General features: G+C 37.4%; 1 protein-coding gene across 1 annotated transcript; it reads left to right on the forward strand. All coding sequences in view use genetic code 12, as the record gives it.

The window, feature by feature from the left end:
- Positions 1-378, forward strand: CANMA_000696 (uncharacterized protein; the record flags this gene model as incomplete). The annotated part of the gene is made up of 1 exon (XM_051818075.1): positions 1-378. A coding segment is annotated over one exon (378 nt), but the record flags the coding sequence as incomplete, so codon positions are not given.
- Between the last annotated feature and the right edge of the window lie 1190 nt (positions 379-1568).

Genomic DNA, 1568 nt, shown 5'->3' on the forward strand with positions numbered 1-1568 from the left:
CAAATATTTGTTCATGGTAACTCACTCGAATCATACCTTGTCGGTGTAATTGGTTTAGATCCAGCAACAATTGGTGGTTACTTGAAAGCTAGATTTAGTGATGAAATCAGTGACAAGAATGATATTCTTCGTTTCTTGAACGACCCCAAGAACAAGAAAACGTTTCTTTTAGACATCAATGCTGCTGTCAAGGACCAATTGCAAGGATTCGAGAGATTGCACAATGTCGAAATATACTTTGACCCATTAACGGTAGAGAGAGAAGTTGTTACACCGACACAAAAGATAAGAAGACCTATTTGCACTAAGTTCTTCGAAAAGGATTTGAATAAGATGTATAATGAGGGGTCCATTTTGAGAAATGAGANAAAATTATAGATTATATATATACAAATATAAGTGTTTCTTTTTAATCCCCATTTTATTTTGAGATTTGAAAAATAACGTAATGCTTTATAAAAGTGGGGTATTCTGATTTAGGAGAAATCAAAGTCTAGGAGTTTAGTTTAGAACAGAGACCAAGTCGAGAAATTAAATTACAGTTGGTATTCTCCACCTTGAAAATTTGGGGGGTCCACATATACGGGGTGTAAACAGCATGTAATTACTGTCAAGCTTCCCTTCAAGACGTCTGCTCTGAATGCATCCTTTTTATGCAACTGTTTGGTCCAAGTAGTCACAAATATCAGTGATAGTGCTAATGAGATACATATGTAGATGTTTTCTCACCTCGAGCTAAAGCATCTCCACATTGGTTAATTGTCGATGAACAATTGCAATTGATCCCTTCTTTTGCTATTGAAATACTTACACCTCTCGTGAAATATGGTTAAACAATAGTTAACAGGTGTACATGTGGGATTTGTATTCCCAAAAAAGGTGTCTCCCTCTCCCCTAACTTTATTGAAAGATTCGTCACTGATTTGTGGCTGAAACGGGAATTCATCGGAAATAACCAACCATCGGCGTTATACAATTTTATTTTTACAATGCTTTGCGGGGAGATGGTTTGTGTCACTTTAACCCACTTTTCAGTTGACATAACGCCTAGTTTGGTGTAACGTATACCACTACGTTCCCACCTGTCTTTATGTTCACAGTTGAAGTTGTATCTTTCTAGCCCCGCAAGAAGCTCACTTTCCAACAAAAATAACTGAAACAAAAGCAGCTTTATACCAGATCAACCACACTCACAAAGCCAAATGATAAGATACAATGAAATGAGGTGTTTTATTCATAAAACAAAAGTTTAATTATAATCCTGGTTGGGGGGGGTTCTTTGTTTGTTGGATTGAAGTGTTGGATTAAGGAGGGGCAACGATAACTATAAATTGGATTCAAATTGCCCTTGTGTGAGAAGTCCCCAACCATTTGGGCAGAATGCACATACATCTCCTCACCACATTCTAAACGGAATATGTCTTTGATTGAAGGATCTATTGATAATATATATGACGCACTAAAGGAAAAGTGTCCACTACAAGCACGATTGATCGCCAAAGCAGTTGCTCTCCCCAATTCAGAAGAAGAGGGACATTCACCAGTCTACAGAAACCAGTACAGCCCTA

Source organism: Candida margitis (genome assembly GCF_024628925.1).
Source record: "Candida margitis strain CBS 14175 chromosome Unknown scaffold171, whole genome shotgun sequence".
Taxonomy (NCBI): Eukaryota; Fungi; Ascomycota; class Pichiomycetes; order Serinales; family Debaryomycetaceae; genus Lodderomyces; species Lodderomyces margitis.